The 17,040-nt window shown below is 38.0% G+C and overlaps 1 protein-coding gene across 1 annotated transcript; it reads right to left on the bottom strand.

Annotated features, from left to right (window-relative positions):
- Positions 1-10,099: 10,099 nt before the first annotated feature.
- On the bottom strand, positions 10,100-11,703 carry LOC149643660 (uncharacterized; the record flags this gene model as incomplete). Its single annotated transcript, XM_089850482.1, has 2 exons — positions 10,473-11,703; positions 10,100-10,398 (listed from the first exon to the last, which is right to left on the bottom strand). Coding segments are annotated over exons 1-2 (525 nt in total), but the record flags the coding sequence as incomplete, so codon positions are not given.
- Positions 11,704-17,040: the final 5,337 nt, after the last annotated feature.

Here is a 17,040-nt window from a genome sequence, read left to right as displayed (position 1 = left end):
AGCATTACCAACAGGGGTTACGTTTTTAGCGTGTTTTTTACATAAAACACAATTGGGGCAAGACTAATACAGAGTACTAAAAACCCTTCACTAGAAAATTCTAAAATTAATGCAAGAATCATCGCCTTTTTTTCGTTACAATAGCATGGCCCTACAATCCTCCCTCCTCTCCCTTTCACGGTGATTATAGTAGGCAACATCAAAATTACTCCAGAACCATCGTTAACCTTTAACTTGCTCTAGGATTAACAATCTTACCCAGTCATAAATTACTTTAAAGGGAATATGAAAGTATTAGTATATTTTTGACAGATATGATGCTCCTTTCTGGTACGAATATTGAAATTTTGGACTTTACTCGGGGTAAATTTGATATGGATTCTTCAAGCACGTTAGATTCCTTTTAATGTGTATGGACTCTTTCCAAGAGCAGAATAGTGACGTCAGTCAAGTTACTGACGAATCTCTCCCTTTTTCTGATCATTGTCTCACTGACCTCGTACCAGCCGTTGTCTTTTCTCACAAAGTTCACATAATGTCCCTCGACCAACGATTCACCTTTATGAATAATCACCCCTTTAGTTTTAAAAAGCATCTTACTCATAGTGACATTTTGATTTTCAAAACTCGATATTTTGGTAGAAATCTTAATTGGTCGACCATCTTTGTAATCGCCACGGAGAAGACACAAAAATACGTACTTCCCGCTGGATATCAATACATCACGCTCTTGTATTTTTGGGTTGTTACAAAATACGCATGGCACATCTGTTAATCCCATCCTTTTTTCTAGAGATTTCCAATAAATTTTATCTCTAGTGGAAGATTGAAAATGTTGCTTTCAACAACATTCTCCGAATTTTGTTCAACTTGACATTCGGGGCATTTGGTAACGTTTCGCGACTTTGACCAAAAAAGATCTTTTAGAGCCTTAGAGTAATCGGCTTCCATTTCTTGGCTTAGTGTCGTCAAGAGCACCATCAAAAATTCACTGGCGTCTTGTTGATCGTTTTGCGTAAAATGATTTCCGACAGCCATTCTCAGTTCCAACCCTTTACGACTGAAACTTCCTTGAGAACTCTCGATGTCGTTTATCGTGTCATGAAGGCACCGTAAAACTGGTTTTTCAACGAATGATCCATTGTAAGATTTAACCAATTCTCTTAATTCCGGCACTAATAAAAGCAGTTGCAAAACGCTATTAGAATAGCACGTTACTTGATCATCGTTAGCTAAACCCTTCAAGGGAAAACTAGCCAAACTCTGTTGGGCTTTCCTTTTCTTCTTCGGTGTTTCTTCACATCTCTCTTCCTCGCCTTCTAAAAGGCTTTTAGATAGTGTGGGCGCACTTCTTTTCCCACCGCGCCTTTCTTTCGACTCCGTTATTTCCAAAACAGGCAGATCTGGCCTATATTTTTTGCGAAGCCTGTTATACTCCATAATGGCTCGTCCATCCGCCTTAATTTTAGTCGGATCGAACTGTAATAGATGGAGTCCGGCCAAGGACGTCACTCTCGATAAAGCGACGTACGCCATGCCCGTTCCAAATAAATTTGGACCCAAATCCATAATGGCGCATTTTAAACTCATTCCTTGGCTATTGTGTATCGTAATAGCGTACGCCAGGATGACGGGAAACTGCGAGCGCTTAACGTAAATGTTTGTCATGAGCAAAAATTTTACGCAAATTTTTTCAACTAAAAAGTCCGTGTTAGCGTCGTCGTTATTCGGTTCGCGATCTACTCTGAGAAAAATACCAATAACTTTCCTTGTTCGTCCTTCTTAAATCCAGTTATGAAACCCATCGTACCATTTACAACGCCTTCTTCAAAACTGATATTCCTTCTGACCATTATTCGGCAGCCAACGCAAAGAACCAACTCGCTCTCCTAACCGCCTGTTTTGGACGGTTCGTTTTCTAGCCCTTGCAGTCTCCTGAGAATGTTTTTATTAATTTTACTGCCATAGTCAGCGAGTCGATCCTGACAAGGAATGACTTCAACTTTCTGGCCGTTTTTTCGCAGCATATCAAGGTTGAATTTTACGCACATGGCTAATTTAGGCATCAAACAAATTGGTTGAAACCCTTCATTGGACAGCTTAATGAAAAGCTCCATAGCCACCTCGATGTTATTTCCTCCAGCAACCAATCTAGTTCCTAAGGTTGCAACATCAGCTTCGGATATATTTCCAATTCTAACTCTGCTTTGAATGTCGCCGTAACTTTGGTCGTTGGCTTGTCTAACATTTTGCGTTAGTTCATCGTATTTAAAAAACTTCCAAAGATCACTCCCTCCGATGCAATTGAATCTAAGTCTGGCTTCTTCGGAAGTGATTTTGATAAACGCGGGATTTCCTTGAACCGGTGGCAATTGGAAAAAGTCTCCCATAACAAGAATAAATACAACTCCACCAAATGGTTGGTTCATTTCCCAAAATTCGTTCAGCCTCAAGTGAACGTGAGTCAGTAAAACCGATGAGACCATAGAAATTTCATCAATAATTATCAGTTTTAAATTACCCAAAGTTTCTTTCATAATGATTATATTCTCAGAACTCAGGGAATGGTATTAGGCGATACGCCCATGATCTACCGGCAACATTAGTAATCTGTGTAACGTTACGCCATTAACATTCAACGCTGCCAAACCCGTTGGCGCGGCAATGGCCACGCTAGCAGGATTTTGAAAGCGTCGCCTTACGGCGCTGGCGAGAGTTTCGATAAGAAACGATTTGCCAGTTCCACCAGGTCCCGACACAAAAAGGCACTTGTTTCTAGATATTTCTCCCTCTTGGGAGAAGTGATCCATGATCTGATCATAAATTCTCTTTTGATCCGAGTTTAGTGACGCCACATTGTCAACATCAGTCTCGAAATTCATTTCCATGGCAGCTTCCACATCAGCCATCGCGTGTTCAGTTTCGATAACAATTTCTTTCCCTTGTAAAGCATTTTCATCGTCCTCACTTTCTGCCTCCGAAATTATGGTTTCTGGCTTTTTCGCCTTTTTAGAAGCCTTCCGTTTCTTTTCAAGTTCTTTGGAAACCGACAGTTTCTCGTGATATTCTCTCATGTCCTTCAACACCGAAAGCGAGTTTTCGAAAGCATCGGCGTATGTTTCAAAATCGCCCAATAGCTCAGTTTCGTCACGCCACGGTTTGAAGAGGATCAATAGAGCGTGACAATACTGTTCTTTCCCCTCTATCGGGTCGTGAATAAAGTGCTCTATTATTTAGGGCTTAATTCTCTTTCTCATGAAACCCAGATTGTTTTTCAACTGGATTACATTCGCATTTTTCTCGACACCCTCAGAGCGCATCGCATAATCGTAAAACTGACCAAATTCCCGCAAACTAAGATTTTCCAAGCTGTCAGGACGATTCGGATATTTGTCGTCGACGAACCCTTTTTGGCAAGTGTCCGTGCTTTCGGGGTCAGTTTCCCTCAAACGCGCGAGTTCCTTGTAACCTTTCAAAACTCTCGATCGGTTTTCTTTTAAGTTAGTGTTAATAAATTTAGTGCTGTCGGACTTGTTGTAAAGGTCTTGGCCCAGCATCATATCGAGAGCTTCATAAATTCCTATTTGCTTGCACGTCAAAGATTTCAATCTATAGGCAAATAATTTTTTGGACAAACTTTCGTTGCCTAACTCGGCAAAAGTTTGGTCCATGTCAGCCCGGTCTCCCTTTGTCACGTTAGCCGTGACATAGTTTGCCACTATTTCCGATTTGTCAGCGACAAATTGCAAATCCATGTTGGCTTTGGAAGCCAAAAGTAGCGTGGGATTGTAATCATTGATTAAAACTTCGTGCTGTTTTCTCGGCAAGTCGTACAGTCGTTTCTGCACCTTTTTCATTTTACGGTGACGAGTAACTGATCTAACAGAATTCATAGTGGCAATGTTTGTTACGTTTCGAGGGAAGCCGTAACGGCACACTTTCAATCCTTTTTTAGAATTTTTCATCTTCTTATAACAACTGGAGGTGCATTTGTGAGTTTGGAATTTTTTTACCAGCCGGTGTAGTTCCGGACTAACCGATGCTCTTGGCATCGAACACGTGACGTGTTTTTGCACGTAATCCAAAATAGTCTCGGTCGAAGAAGTTCCAATCTTTGGAGCGTCCTTGGCCCACAAAAGCATATGGTAGTGAGGTAAACCTCGAGATTGGTATTCAACCCTCCAAAAATGATGTTCTATCATGCCAAGAACTGGATTTTGCTTACACAAGACAAAGTTGTTTAACAGCGACAGCACTTTGTTGTGAAAGTGCAAATTGACGCTAAATGGGTCTAAATTCAACAATTCAGCGACCGTCATCGACTCTACTCCTGGAACGTCTGAATTCACTTTTCTCAAGTGATCGTGCAGTTCCATATCATCGTTCTCGGCTGGATTAAAAGTTAGAAGCCAGGTGGGAGGACCAAATTCCCGAATCATCGCTAAAACGTCCCTAAGAACTTTATACCAGTAGTCCTTCGTTCCTCGAATATGACCCAAGAAAGTAGCTAAATTACTCTCAAGTTCTTTATCGCCAGATTCAACTCGATTGAGCAAATTTTCAACCCCAATTGGCATGGGTTTTTTAACACGAAGAACGTAGTTCAAACTGCTAGAAATCGCTTTCATTTCGCATTCTTGATAAGAATGGAACAAATAGGCGTAATCTCGTCTAAAAATTGGACTTTTGTTCAAAAGACGGGATAAACGATACTCGGTTTCCGTTATTTTCCCAAATGGTCTATCATCGTGCTTGCCAAAGCGACCCCGAGGGAACAAATGAACGAAGCTCATGTATTCCAGATTTTTGTCCCAAGTGCTAACGGGCTCCGCCTCGACGCGCTTCATTTGGTAAGCACCCAATAAATCCTTCGGTGGTTGGACGTTCACCGGATGAATAGAGTAATGATCGTACAGATCATTGGCTTCGCCTTCAGAAAGTTTTCGCAACAAAGCCTCGGGCTGTGTTAGAATTTTGTAGGCGTCGCCTGGTGCAAGGCTAGACTGATTTTCATCGTGCTCCTGCATGTTCGAAGCGTTTTGGTCACCTTGGACGTCGTGACTACTATCCGCTGGTCCTTCTGTTGGAAGCGCAGCGGAAGCGCGTGTCAACGCATCAGATCCATCATTAATTAACGCAAGTGGATCTGTTACGCTCAGTAATTCTTCGGGAGTCAATGAATTTTCATTTCCATCAATTTCTTGCGTGCCACAAATATAATCCTCGTTCATTGTCGAAATATCAATGTCTTTGTAAAAAGGGTTTATCTTTTTCAGCACACTGAATGCTTTCAACACTTTTCCGAGGCAAACAACCTGTTGCCAAACTTTTTTGTCCGCTGTGGGAACGCCATTGACCAAGATATGCAGTTCGTGATTTTTGGGCAATGTCTTGGGAATCATCTTCAAATTTTTCTCCACGGGTATTGGAAGATAAATTTCTCTTCCCTTCAAAGCTTTAACCTTGCCAAACTGCATGTTGGAGTTGGTTTTGGTGCCTAACCGCACCACAGTGTGGAAGGCCTTCACAAGCTGAATTAAAACTTTCTCAAACATGTTCAAACTGGTGACATCTAGTGGAGGATTGTCAACCGCCAAGTTGTTCAGAAAACATCTGATGGGAACTTTACCCTTTCCCAAATCCGTAGCGCAGTAACGACATAGTAGCATGTCTGCTTCTCTCGTGTCGGAATTATTCATTATCCAGCCAGCTCTTAAAATCAGATAGGCCTCGTTCTCAAAAACAGCTCTGTTTACCAGTTTTTCTACTGCTCTTAAATCAGATTTTTTCAGTAATCTTAAACAGCAGTCGCAGGGCGTGTCGTGAAACTCGTTGGTGTTTAGCATTGCCCGAGCGAATTGATTCTCGTAAAGACTCAAGATTTGACTTTCATCGAGACTCGGCTGAGGAGCGTTAACGCTTCCTTCGGGAGCATCGTTTTGTTCCTTATTTAAATTTTTCCCACGTGTAGCAAGGGTTTTCCTTAATTCCGGTATGACATGCGTCACAGACTCGTAATCACCACTTTCAATTTCAGTTGAGATTTTAGTTAACGCGTTGAGTAACGCTTTGACGTGATAAATATTATTCAGAATATTTCTAATTCCCGAATAGTGAGGAGCCAGTTCAGCTAAAGCACGCAAATGACTTTGGCACTCTTCGCTATCAGCGCAGTAAGAGGTGTGTCCTAGGAACGGAACTATTCTCTCCAATATTTCGTCCCCATCTGGTGGTATAGACACGTTTGATTTTTTGCAAAATTGTTTTCTTAATTCGCAAAGGTCCAAATCAGAGTCAAAAATTTTAGTCAAAGATTTTTCATTCGCATTGGCAACTGTGTTTACGAAAGCAGTACTTTTGCAATGGCTCGAGTTCGAACATTACAAATATCACTGCATTCCCAATATAAAGTTTTGTTTAAGGTTTCAATAAACCCACCTTCATTGATCACAAAATTTGCTTTTGGATTCTTCTCTTCAGTTTCAACAATGTTGAAGAGATTCGTAACAACACCCGACTCATTAACTTGTAAAACTAGTTCAACATTACTAGTTGCGTTATTGTTTTTCATGTCAACGATATTTCCCATTTCGTCAACAAACAATTTTTTAGTCGAACTGGTAGCACGGTCTCTTAGAACTTTTCTTATACTACCATCAGAATCCAATTTAAAAATTTTGCCGTAATGTGACTCATCGCCATTTTTCAATATTTTACCATTATTTCCAATCACATAATAGGTAGTTTCATGAAAATAGGCCTCTTTCATGCTACTGTGAAGCCTTTTCCCACCCACAACTTCCGTCAAATTGTCACAAGTGACTGACCCAATTTTTTGATTTTTTTGACAAAATCCTTAAATTCACTAACAATTCTCGTTACTGGGTGTGGTAAGCTGAATATAATTGCCTTTTGAAATGCAATATTCTACCAGCTAGCACTTGGCATTTTAGCTTGTGAGAGATAGACTTTGTGCGTTGTTTTTTAGTCTCACCGTTAAAAGACTCTGACGCCGCCAGTCTTTCAGTTAGACGTTTGACTAGAAATCTTTTATAGCTTTCAGCTATAATTTTTTTGTTTTTCGTTTTGAAAATTCCCGCATTGAGAAGCTTTTTCGCAAAACCAAACTTATCTTGTTTAGTGGGTTTCATATTTTTTTTTTATTTTTTGATTGGGAACCCACATTAGTAGTGCCACCACGTGGTTTAGTCCAATTTTTTTTTTTCGCAATACCAAGGCCAGATTTACGCGCAACTTGATTATTTGCGTATTTTCTCTGAAAGCACTCCTTCTTTTTCAAATAGTGATTTTTAAGGCAAAGTTGCCTACTTTGCTTCTTTTGCAAAGCTTTACTCTCAGCTTGCAATTTTAAGTTAGCTTCTGTTCTAGATTTCCCCATTGCAAGGCGTTTTTTTTCCGCTTAGCTTGTTCTCGAGTAACCATTTTAAATAGTCAAGAATGGCTGTCACAATAATGTATTTAATAATATATTGCAACGGGTTTTGCAAATATGTTTGTTACACCCAGCAGTTCACAAGGAACTTTTTAAGAACTCTTTGAATTGGCAAAGGTACACACAGAACCCTTTAAATTTGCAAAGAAACCCTTAAATTTGCAAAGGTACACAAAGAAACCCTTGAATTTGCAAAGGTACACAAAGAAACCCTTGAATTTGCAAAGGTACACAAAGAAACCCTTTAAATTTGCAAAGGTACACAAAGAAACCCTTTAAATTTGCAAAGGTACACAAAGAAACCCTTGAATTTGCAAAGGTACACAAAGAAACCCTTGAATTTGCAAAGGTACACAAAGAAAGCCTTGAATTTGCAAAGGTACACAAAGAAACCCTTGAATTTGCAAAGGTACACAAAGAAAGCCTTGAATTTGCAAAGGTACACAAAGAAGAACCCTTTGCAAAACACTCAGATTTCAATGATGTAGGTAATAATGAAATGTGAGTAATAAAAAATAGGCTTATCATTAAGCTTAACAAAAGGAAAATTGGAAAGTAAAAAATAATTGAGCACAAACGATGTATGAAGTTGGTTTAAATAACCAACTTATTAACCCATAAAATACTTCTAAATATAATTTGAAGTAATAGATATAATTAAATACAGGTTTTTAATAGAGGAATACGAACCTTAAGCCTGGCTTCGGAAAGTTGCCGCCTAAAAGTGAACTTTGAAGAGGCGGAGTTCGTAAGGGCGTAGCCCACTCGATCACGCAAGTTCGTGCAACTTGCGTGATCGAGTGGGGCAGTGAGCACAAAAATAGGATAATGTGCTCTCTGAGTGGGGTGTGGTAAGGGCCAGGCTGGGAAATAAGGATATTTTTTAAACTAGTCCTTTGGACCAGTGACCCCCTAGTGTCTAAAATAATTAACTGGTCTCTGGACTGGTCCCAGCCTTTGCTCTGCAATAGATTTGCAATTAATAAACTGGTCCCGAGGACCAGTAACCCCCACTTCTTGAATTAAAAAACTAGTCCAAGCAATTAATAAACTGGTTTTGGACCAGAGGAAGTGTGCTATTTCCCAGCCTGGTAAGGGCGAAAAGCCGAAAAAAAGTGAACTTTAAAGAAGGGGAAGGTGCCCTATTAAAAATCAAAATTGCGGCTGTATGTAAGGAAGTTTTACTAGTTAAACCTTGGTTAAATCTATCACATAAGGGTAGTTTTTAGGTTTTAACGGGCAAAATTATAATTACATTTATATCATAGAATTGAACGTTGTTGAACAAACGATTATTCTCCTTTTGGAGTATATAGAGTTTGTAGAAAGTGGCAGAAAGAGATGTTAGTGGAAAGAGCCCAAGTCTTAAAGTATAAGTATGCAGTCATAAAAGGGAAGAAAACGGTTTAAAAATTAAAGCAATTTGCTTGAAAACAATGACATGAGGTGAGATGTTTGTTTGAATATTTTTGGAAATTTCAAAACATGCTCCTGCAAATCTGTGTTTTATGTCAGGATTGGTTATAAACCCAGATTTCCCATTCATGGGAGCTTCACCTGATAACAAAATTTCTTGCGAATGCTGCGGTCTTGGATTATTAGAAATCAAATGCCCTTATTCAGTAAGAGAAATAAAAATAGACGAGTATGCAACTACGAAATCTTCATGCTTGGAATATTGTTAACAAACGAAGAAGTATAAACTGTCCTCTAGTTACGCTTACTATTATCAAGTACAAACCCAATAGATCCGTGATAGAAGTTATTGTGATTTTTGTCATTTGGACACTGAATGAAGTCAAAATTGAAAGAATTTTACCTGACTCTGAACTTTGGGAAGAAATAATTCAAAAATGTACAAAAAATTTTTACAAGTGCACATTATTAGAATTGGTTTGTAAGCATTTTAGAAAAAATGTTCTCTGTAATGGCATTAGAGAAATTCCAGTGAACTCTCTAGCCGCAATTGTAAAAATCTGGTCAATAAAAAGTATTGTTATTGCGGTAAAGGGGAAGAGGGGAGAATGATAGCTTGTGATAATGAGAACTGTGATAGAAATAGTTTCATAATAACTTTCATTACATATCTTTAAAAATTACAAAGGCCCCAAGTACAAAATATTTTCTAAAAACCAACCCAAAAAACTAGGTAGAGGTAGACCAGGAAAGAAAAAGTGATAAAACTTAATTTGTGATATTTTTTATTCCTTCCACCTTAATTGTGCAATAAAAAATTTAAAATTTGCAAAAATATACTATGAACATCTTAAATCTAATCAAATGGTACTACAGAATTGATGGAAGGCAAGTATAATAAACGGTCCTCGTTTCATTTGATTGAATGAATTCTTCATCCATTCTGTATTTTTTGAAGTCTTCATAAAAATTTATATCTTCTATGGTTAGATCAGTTTGAATTTCGGCAGTTTTGTATGTATTATTGCTTGTCTGACTCGATGCCTCCACCATTTTAACATTAGCTTGAACAGATGCATTTAAAAAAAGTGGTACGCATTGACAAGCAACTTCAGCTCTTCCAGAATCTTCAATTCTGTCTTCAAGAATGCTTATTTCCATAATCACAGAATCATCTAGACTGTCTACCGTTAACACAGAATCATCTAGACTGTCTACCGTTAACACAGAATCATCTAGACTGTCTACCGTTAACACAGAATCATCTAGACTGTCTACCGTTAACACAGAATCATCTTGACTATCTTCCGTTAACACAGAAACGAAGAGATCATTTCCCAATGATGACATTGAGATCGCATTTTCACTTTTTGATTCCAATTCTCTCTTCTTCTCAGAACGCTCTAAATACCGATTATGTAAATCTAGTCTAGATTTTGGAGATCTTAAGCTTTGCACACTTCTATATCCCAGGAAAAGTGATGGAACCCAATCAGGGTGCGTCTCATCTTCCAAACTTGATGGTTTTCCTAAATTAAAATACATTGGATTAATGAAAAAATTTTAAAACTTGTACCATTTCTTTAATATTAGTATTTCTTACCTGAAATAAAATGACGACTACATATTCTATGCCATTTCTGTATTAGATCAAAAGTTGAAAAATTTTTTTCAAGATGAAGGGCGTTAACCCAAGCCTGCCTTCTTTTACGCGAAAGTTCTTCAATATAAGGCCCATATTTCTTATTTACACAAGGAAAACAGTAAAACGAAATCCCCTTATCTTTTTCCGTGCGACTTTTACACTTAAAAACTGAACAATAAACCATTTTTAACTAAAATATTAATTAAAATTGCTAAGCCTGTGCCACTCTATGAGGATTTTAAAGGAAAACTCATTTGTCGTCTGCTACGTCAGACTCACTCAGAATCTGGCAGCCCGAAACCGGAAATAAGCACAGGACAGTGGACATTGTCCAATAAAATTTTAAAATGTCCCATAACTTTTTTTTAAACTATGGACAGTTTGACCAATAAGTATCCCGAAATTTTGATATCTTGACTATGGAGAAAACTTGTTAAAAGTGTTTGAGATAAATTATAAATCTGGGGTCCATTAGTTAACAAAATAAGGTGTGCTGTCATTACTTTCCTTGGAAAATCACTGTTAAAGACAGTGGTTTTTCTTATGTTTAATAGTTTGCAAGATAAACAAAGATGTTACGTTGGCGAGAAATATGTGGATATCTTCTGTAGAAAGCGTGGTTTTTCATAAAGCCTTACCTAATTTAAGATTTGAATCATTTGGGTAGAATTATTAGTTCAAAATATTCCTAAATCCAATTACAGTCAAAGCTTCCTGACTTTAAAATGTAGTTTGGTCTAAAAGCTATAAGGAGCTAACAACTGGCTAGGGGGAACAGATAGTCTGACGTCACACAGCCCCTCTCTGGTTGGAATTTTAGCGCGTAGAATACTGTTTCCAACCGTTAGGGGGGATGAAACTCCAGTAAGAGATAGAAGGGTGTGACGTTTCAGGGTCAGAACTGTTAGCTCCCTATTGTCTCCGTCATGAGTTCCCATATCAGAAGGGGAAAAGAAGTATTATATTCTTCCCATAATATTTATCAAATTATTATTAATTTCTTTATCAACTTGCGTTAATCATTTCCTTCCTAACATAACTAATTAAAAGATTATTAATTTCTTTTATCAACTTGCGTAAATCATTTCCTTCCTAACATAACTAATTAAAAGATTATTAATTTCTTTATCAACTTGCGTTAATCATTTCCTTCCTAACATAACTATTTAAAAGATTATTAATTTCTTTTATCAACTTGCGTAAATCATTTCCTTCCTAACATAATTAATCAAAAGATTATTAATTTCTTTATCAACTTGCGTTAATCATTTCCTTCATAACATAATCAATCAAAAGATTATTAATTTCTTTATCAACTTGCGTAAATCATTTCCATCCTAACATAATTAATCAAAAGATTATTAATTTCTTTATCAACTTGCGTTAATCATTTCCTTCCTAACATAATCAATCAAAAGATTATTAATTTCTTTATCAACTTGCGTTAATCATTTCCTTCCTAACATAATTAATCAAAAGATTTTTAATTTCTTTATCAACTTGCGTAAATCATTTCCTTCCTAACATAATTAATCAAAAGATTATTAATTTCTTTATCAACTTGCGTTAATCATTTCCTTCCTAACATAATTAATCAAAAGATTATTAATTTCTTTATCAACTTGCGTAAATCATTTCCTTCCTAACATAATCAATCAAAAGATTATTAATTTCTTTATCAACTTGCGTTAATCATTTCCTTCCTAACATAATTAATCAAAAGATTATTAATTTCTTTATCAACTTGCGTAAATCATTTCCATCCTAACATAATTAATCAAAAGATTATTAATTTCTTTATCAACTTGCGTTAATCATTTCCTTCCTAACATAATCAATCAAAAGATTATTAATTTCTTTATCAACTTGCGTTAATCATTTCCTTCCTAACATAATTAATCAAAAGATTTTTAATTTCTTTATCAACTTGCGTAAATCATTTCCTTCCTAACATAATCAATCAAAAGATTATTAATTTCTTTATCAACTTGCGTTAATCATTTCCTTCCTAACATAATTAATCAAAAGATTATTAATTTCTTTATCAACTTGCGTAAATCATTTCCTTCCTAACATAATTAATCAAAAGATTATTAATTTCTTTATCAACTTGCGTTAATCATTTCCATCTATTATTATTATTATTATTATTAGCAGACGACGCGTTGAGTCTCAGTTCGTCGCTTAGCTCGCGCTCCGGTTTATGTTCTCGTTTTTCAATTCTAACTTCGTTCTGTCTCCGGTTTTTTGCACCATACGGCATCTTAAGTGTCCCGCTCACGGTAATTAAACTTATTTTTAAGTTTTTTGAACTATTTATCGTGTTTTGGGCGTTTTTCGTTCGACTCTCCTGGCAGCAGTCTGCCATACACCTTACTAAAGATCGTGTTGTTTGTGCCGCCGGACTCATGACGGAGCCATTTTCTATGACTGTATTTGAGACCGCACTAAATATTCAGTAATTTACTACTCTGGTGCTTGTGGTTTTTTTGGCTATCACAATGGCATCTTCTAAGGATCAGTGTTGCTGTTGCCATGCCAATTTCTTTGGTAAGCAACAAGTTCTCTGGTGTACTAATGGATGTAAAAGCAGAGTGCACGTGAAATGTACTGCGGAACAATCATTTACATGCAAAGCTTGTAAGCGGTCATCTCAATCTTCTCGACCATCTCGCAGTCCGTCACGCCGAGTTAGAAGCTCTATTGCTGTAGAAGATAAATCACCTTTAGCGGCCACCCATACTGATACTGTGCCTATGGCTGACATCCAAGAGGCTTTGCAAGAACTACTGGCACCAAATAGCCTTACTCGCAATCGAGATTCTATTTTAGATTGCATACTACTACAAGTTCAGTCCACTGAAAAGCTGGTGGAATGTCTTCAGACGGAAATTACTTCACTCAGAGACCTGACTGGCGATCTTAAAGCACGTGTGGATATTTTAGAAAAAGAAAAATTGGAACTTAATTCTGAATTGCTAAAACGTCGACAGGTTGACACTGTTACTCCCACCTTTGCCACCAACAGTCAGTCTGACTCCCTTTCATCCTCGCTGTACTCAAGTGCAATTTTCCCTCACTTACCTCCTATGGCTCGCTCTAACCAGCAGTTCCCAAGGCTTGGTCTGGCTGGTGTGGCTCAAGCTAATCCTGCTCTACCACGAAAGGTTGCTAAACCTGCTCAAATGGGATCAGCTGTCAATTCTAAACTGAAAGCCGTCTCAAGAAAGTCAGGTCCCAGGAATTCTTTCCGTAAAGCCATATTCGTTAGTCGTATGGAGGAATCACTTCTATCCAAAGATCTTAGTGAGATTCTGGTTGATGAAGTGGGCATCACTTCGCCTATCTGTATACGACTTAAAACGAAAAATCCTACTGCTGACCACTCGTCGTTTTACGTGTCCTGTGATGATGCTGACCAATTTACAACCTTATCTGATCCTTCCAATTGGCCTGTTAACTGTATTATCACTGAATTTAATGGTTTCCCACGTGACACTAACAAACATAGTAGTGAACTTACAAGTGCTGCTACGACACCTCAATGAAAGAACTCAAAATAGCGTATCAGAACGTTCGTGGTTTGCGAACAAAATCTGTGGAATTTTTTATGAACGTGGCATCAAATGACTATGATATAATTTGTTTAACTGAAACGTGGCTTAATGACACTCACTTTACAAATGATTATTTTCCAAATTCTTACAATGTCTTTCGTGCCGATCGATTAGATCCTCAATTTAACAATGTCCGTGGTGGTGGCGCCTTGATTGCCGTGCGGCGATCCTTTCATTGCTGTAGACGACGCGATCTTGAGGGCACTTCAGAGAGCGTTGTTATTGAAATTAGGACCTCGTCCTCTGGGTCTTTAATATTGGGTACCTCTTACTTTCGTCCAGCACTCACAGATGCTGACTACACGCTATACGTTGACCGATTAGTACGGGGCTTGGACGGCACTACCGCTGACATTGTTCTCCTAGGAGATTATAATTTGCCTGGGATCGACTGGCTGAATTATAGCACTTTTGGCTGCAATTCATCTACTCGATCCAAGGCAGCTCCTATTTTCGAACTCTGTTTTAATCTTAATCTTAACCAAGTTATTCAACCTATAACCACGGGTAATTTACTTGATTTATGTTTCTCCAATATCAATTTTTTAGAAATTGGTGGGCTTGATGACCCCTTGGTCTCTATTGATTCCTTTCACCCCCCATTATTGATAACTCTCCCCGACACAACCTGTTTAGTACCTCCTCCACCTGACCCTAGTTTTGTTTACACTAAAGGAGACTATGATCTCCTTTACTCTACACTAAGAGATGCTGATTGGGGTGCTTTGCTCGAGTCACAAGATGTTAATTATTGTGTTGCTTTGCTTACTGATCGTGTTATGGCAGCTATGGAGTTAGCTATCCCACGTAAGACTCGCCGTGGTTCTACTGGATTCCCTTTTTGGTATTCACAGGCTCTCCGCAAAGCTATTAAACGCAAACGGTATTTTTTTAATAAGAAAAAGCGTACGGGCACCATGGCTGATGCCATCGAGTTTAACCGTCAACGTGCCATTGTGAGACAATTGCTTTCTCGCGACCGAACTGCTCACATTGCGGGTGTTTGCCAGGATGCGTATTCGCACCCAAAAAAGTTCTGGAGCCTTGTCAATGGTAACATTCGAGAAGGCTCCAGAGCCATTACTCTTAAACTTGGTACTGACATGGTTTCGGACCCGGAGCGCCTGGCTTCGAAGTTCTCAGAGCATTTTTCTCTTGTATCTGTTGATACTACCAAATCAGACGAACAGTATCACTTTGACTCCTCTGGCATTACACCTGTGCCGTTACACTCTTTGGTTATCTCGCGGCAGGATATACATAACGCTATTTCCAGACTTCCTAACAAATTCTCAACGGGTTCGGATGGTATCCCAGCCTTCGTAATCAAGGGCTGCGAGGCCATCCTACTCCCGTTGCTTGACCATATTTTTAATCTTTCAATTAAAACTAGTACCTTCCCTAAACTTTGGAAAAAAGCAGTTGTTGCTCCAGTTTTTAAATCGGGTGCGTCTTGTGATCCGGGCAATTACAGGCCCATTTCACTTCTCTGTGTATTTGCTAAAATATTTGACATAGTTATGCATAAGCATTTACAAAAGTGGTTCAATCTTTTCCCTAACGACTGTCAGCATGGTTTCACCCCGGGAAAATCTGTTGACACCAATCATACTGCCTTTATGAACTATGTAGCTCCGGTAGTTGAAAGCTGTGGTCAAGTTGATGTAGTATATTTGGACCTTGCTAAGGCTTTTGATCGCGTATCGTATCACTTTCTAAGGGATAAGCTCTACGCCCTGGGCGTCAGCGGATTGCTGCTTGATTGGATTGGCGAATATTTAAAGGATAGGACTTATGTCCTTAAATGCAATGGGAAACTTACATCTGTTGAGTACAATTTGAAATGTGGAGTTCCTCAAGGCTCCTCATTAGGGCCTTTGCTCTTTAATATCTATATTTTCGACCTATCTTTGCTTATCCGTCATTCCTATCTCTTGCAATTCGCTGACGATAACAAGCTTTGTAAGGTAGTTAATAATGCACTTGATTGCTCCTTACTGCAAAATGACTTAAACACTGTTACAACCTGGTGCCAGAATAATAATATACCAATTAACCCCGCAAAATCTGTCCATGTCCCGTTTACTAGAAGAGTTAGCAGGACAATTATAAACTCTTATAAAATTGACGCCAAAATAATTCGCACGGCACTAGAAACTAAAGATCTTGGAACGTTGTTCGATGCCAAACTACACTTTTCTAAACATATATCGCGGACGGTTAATTTATGCCGTCGTACCTTAGCCGTTTCACTTAAGATTTGTCGAGAATTACGCTCTCTGCGTCATTTTCGACTTTTATATCTTAGTCTTGTTCGCTCTAGGCTGATATTCGGTTGGGTTGCTTGGGCTAACTGCAGCCAGTATCTCAAAAATAAACTAGAAGGCGTCCAACGCAAATTTGTTGAGTTTTGCCATACTTTCTTTATACCACGTTCAAACTATAATTATACTTCATTGTAATCCATTCTTTATATTCTAAAAATTTCTGATTATGTTAGTATGAACGATTTTACCTTTCTCTTTAAATTATTACATAACATAATTCCCCTATCTGATCTATTAATGACACTTCAGTTCTCAACTCACCAAAATTTGCGTAGCCCTGCCACTTTCTACATAAAACGAAATAGTATAAACCCATTAGTTAGAATGCAAATTACATGCAATAAATTTATAAACATAATTGACATTTTCTCTGACACCCTGCAAGATGCCAAGCGCCTTATCCGTCTCGAGTTTTTAAATCAATATTAAATAGAAAGTTAAACTTTAGTATTGTAAAGCGTTATTCCATGTTGCTTTGTACATTCATGTTTTTTGTATAATTTTATATAGTTTCGTTTTATTCTCCATGATCTTGTTTAGTTCCGTTTACTTGTCCATAGTTTTCATTGATTCTCCATAATT

The sequence above is a fragment of the Phalangium opilio genome, unplaced genomic scaffold (genome assembly GCF_054372755.1).
Source record: "Phalangium opilio isolate 3A_F unplaced genomic scaffold, DU_Popi_V2 ptg000091l_1, whole genome shotgun sequence".
In the NCBI taxonomy this organism is placed as follows: Eukaryota; Metazoa; Arthropoda; class Arachnida; order Opiliones; family Phalangiidae; genus Phalangium; species Phalangium opilio.
Note: the sequence above shows the minus strand (reverse complement) of the source record. Positions and strands in the feature narration are given on the sequence as shown.